The sequence below is a fragment of the Notothenia coriiceps genome, unplaced genomic scaffold, assembly GCF_000735185.1.
Source record: "Notothenia coriiceps isolate Sejong01 unplaced genomic scaffold, NC01 NC01_scaffold00021721, whole genome shotgun sequence".
Taxonomy (NCBI): Eukaryota; Metazoa; Chordata; class Actinopteri; order Perciformes; family Nototheniidae; genus Notothenia; species Notothenia coriiceps.
Window position 1 is genome coordinate 1 of NW_011354422.1, and position 2,995 is coordinate 2,995.

Below are 2,995 nucleotides of genomic sequence, written 5' to 3' on the forward strand. Positions count from 1 at the left end.
GAGCTCAAACTCTTTCTCTCTCTCAGGTTCACCACAAGGTGACTTCCTTTTGATTTCCTGCTCCTTCACACAGACTCTCTCCAGTACAGGTTAGCTCTGAGTGTTAGCATGCTAATGTAAACACAGACCAGGGGTTTATGATAAGACCCTCCCATTGGTTGCCTTTTCTAAGCCCCGCCCCCTGTGTTTACCTGCATGTGGACACTCTCGGCCTCGCCCTGCACGCTCCAGCTGTAGCTCATGATGTGGGCATCGTCCAGCGCCAGGCTCTGGATGCCGCTCAGCGTCACCTGCACCCCCGGCTGAACGATGACATCACGGGCCGCGATGGCAATGGGCGGAGTCTTATCACCTGGAGGACAGGTGAGAGGACAGGTGAGAGACAGGTGAGAGACAGGTGAGAGACATACATGTGAGAGAGACAAGGTGAGAGACAGACAGGTGAGAGAGACAGGTGAGAGACAGGTGAGAGGACAGGTGAGAGACAGGTGAGAGACAGGTGAGAGACAGGTGAGAGACAGGTGAGAGACAGACAGGGGAGAGACAGGTGAGAGAGAGGTGAGAGGACAGGTGAGAGACAGACAGGTGAGAGAGACAGGTGAGAGAGAAACACAGGTGAGAGAGAAGTGAGAGGACAGGTGAGAGACAAACAGGTGAGAGAGACAGACAGGTGAGAGAGACAGGTGAGAGAGACAGACAGGTGAGAGAGAAACACAGGTGAGAGAGAGGTGAGAGGACAGGTGAGAGACAGGTGAGAGACAGACAGGTGAGAGTGACAGGTGAGAGACAGGTGAGAGACAGACAGGTGAGAGACAGGTGAGAGAGAGGTGAGAGACAAACAGGTGAGAGAGACAGACAGGTGAGAGAGACAGGTGAGAGAGACAGACAGGTGAGAGAGAAACACAGGTGAGAGAGAGGTGAGAGGACAGGTGAGAGACAGGTGAGAGACAGACAGGTGAGAGAGACAGGTGAGAGAGACAGACAGGGAGAGAGACAGACAGGTGAGAGAGAGGTGAGATACAGGTGAGAGGACAGGTGAGAGAGAGGTGAGAAGACAGGTGAGAGACAGGTGAGAGGACAGGTGAGAGACAGGTGAGAGAGAGGTGAGAAGACAGGTGAGAGACAGGTGAGAGGACAGGTGAGAGACAGACAGGTGAGAGACAGGTGAGAAGACAGGTGAGAGACAGACAGGTGAGAGTGACAGGTGAGAGACAGGTGAGGGGACAGGTGAGAGACAGGTGAGAGAGAGGTGAGAGGACAGGTGAGAGACAGACAGGTGAGAGACAGGTGAGGGGACAGGTGAGAGACAGACAAGTGAGAGACAGACAGGTGAGAGACAGACAGGAGAGAGGTGAGAGGACAGGTGAGAGACAGACAGGTGAGAGAGAGACAGGAGAGACAGGTGAGAGAGTCAGGTGAGAGACAGGTGAGAGAGTCAGGTGAGAGACAGGTGAGAGAGCGGTGAGAGACAGACAGGTGAGAAATCAGCTCCACTCTAAATACACTATATTCTTCACATGTAAATATTGTTATAACGGTCCTGTTTTATTTAGTTTTGCTACGTATTCTTCTCTGTGTCTTTGAACGCACCACGAACACAGAGATCGTTCCTCCTGGGTAATCTACAGGTAATACAACCTGTTCTGATTGATTGTTATTACTTGTTGTTATTATTACTATTGCTGCTATTATGAAGTTAGATGACATTACAGATAAACTTAAAAAGTAGATGTAGTGAAAGATAAATAAGAGTATTTAGTAGGCCTAAAGTGTTTAAAACACGCTGTTGCATGTTAAATAAAGCCTTCCTATTGGACGCCCCCCCTCACCTGTCTGCGGGCCCTGCAGGTGTTGCAGGAACTCGGCCTCGCGGATCCAGCTCAGGAACCCCACCTGGTTCACGAACCTGCACACGAAGCGGTTTCTGTGCACGCAGTCGAACAGGTCGCACGTGCGGTGTTCCGCCCCCGCGGTGCCGCGAGGCTCCAGCAGCGCGAGGTTGCAGCGCCTGTCGAGGCAACACGCGTTCCTGCAGGCCTCCTCGGAGCTCACGCGCTCGGTGGCCAGCAGCCTCGCGCCCTCCTCCACCGCGTCCTCCGCGTCCAGCACAAAGTTCGCCTGGCCGGAGCGGAACGCGGCGCGGCAGTCTTCCGCTGCAGCGGTGCGGAGGAGGAGGAGGAGGAGCAGGAGGAGCAGGAGGGGGGAGGGAGGCATTCTCTCTCTCTCTCTCTCTCTCTCTCTCTCTCTGTCTCTCTCTCTGTCTTTCTCTCTGTCTTTCTCTCTCTGTCTCTCTCTCTCTCTCTCTCTCGCGCTTCGCTCAGTGTCAGCAGAGGAACCGCACGCGGTGGTCGTCCTGTCGCTGTGCTTAAAATGAATCTGTGAATTAAAACAAAGTGTGTGTGTGTGTGTGTGCTGCTGCTCGCGACGCTGCTCCTCAGGTGTGTCTCACCCGCTCACAAACAGGAAGACACGCAGGTCACGCCCCACTCTAAGACGTGACTCAGGTGTGGCGAGTGGTGACACCGGCTTCTTTCTTCATGTCTGTTGTCCTTTATTAAAATCATATCATTTATGATTATTATAATATGTTTTTATTAAGTTATGATTCTTTATTTTCTAAAACTGTTATCATTATAAATAATGTTTTATTCAACCTTAATAAAATATGAATAAATTGAAGTTTAGAAACAATAACAATAAAAACAATAACTTCAAACACAAGGAAGAAACGTGAAGTAAATAATAAACATTAAACATTCATTATTATTATTATTATTATTGTATACTTGTTATTATCTCTATTAAAGAAGACAGACATGCATTTATCTGAAAGCACTTGAAGACTCATCAAGGTGACACAAGGACTGTGTGTGTGTGTGTGTGTGTGTGTGTGTGTGTGTGTGTGTGTGTGTGTGTGTGTGTGTGTGTGTGTGTGTGTGTGTGTGTGTGTGTGTGTGTGTCAGCCTGTCGTCATGTCGTATTTCGGTTGTGAGAG

The 2,995-nt window shown here is 50.2% G+C and overlaps 1 protein-coding gene across 1 annotated transcript; it reads right to left on the reverse strand.

The window, feature by feature from the left end:
* Positions 1–152: 152 nt before the first annotated feature.
* Positions 153–2,442, reverse strand: LOC104953428 (kunitz-type protease inhibitor 1-like). The gene is made up of 2 exons (XM_010780369.1): positions 1,830–2,442; positions 153–352 (listed from the first exon to the last, which is right to left on the reverse strand). Exons 1-2 carry the CDS (start codon positions 2,212–2,214, stop codon positions 168–170), a joined length of 570 nt encoding a protein of 189 aa, XP_010778671.1. The 5' UTR covers positions 2,215–2,442; the 3' UTR covers positions 153–167.
* Between the last annotated feature and the right edge of the window lie 553 nt (positions 2,443–2,995).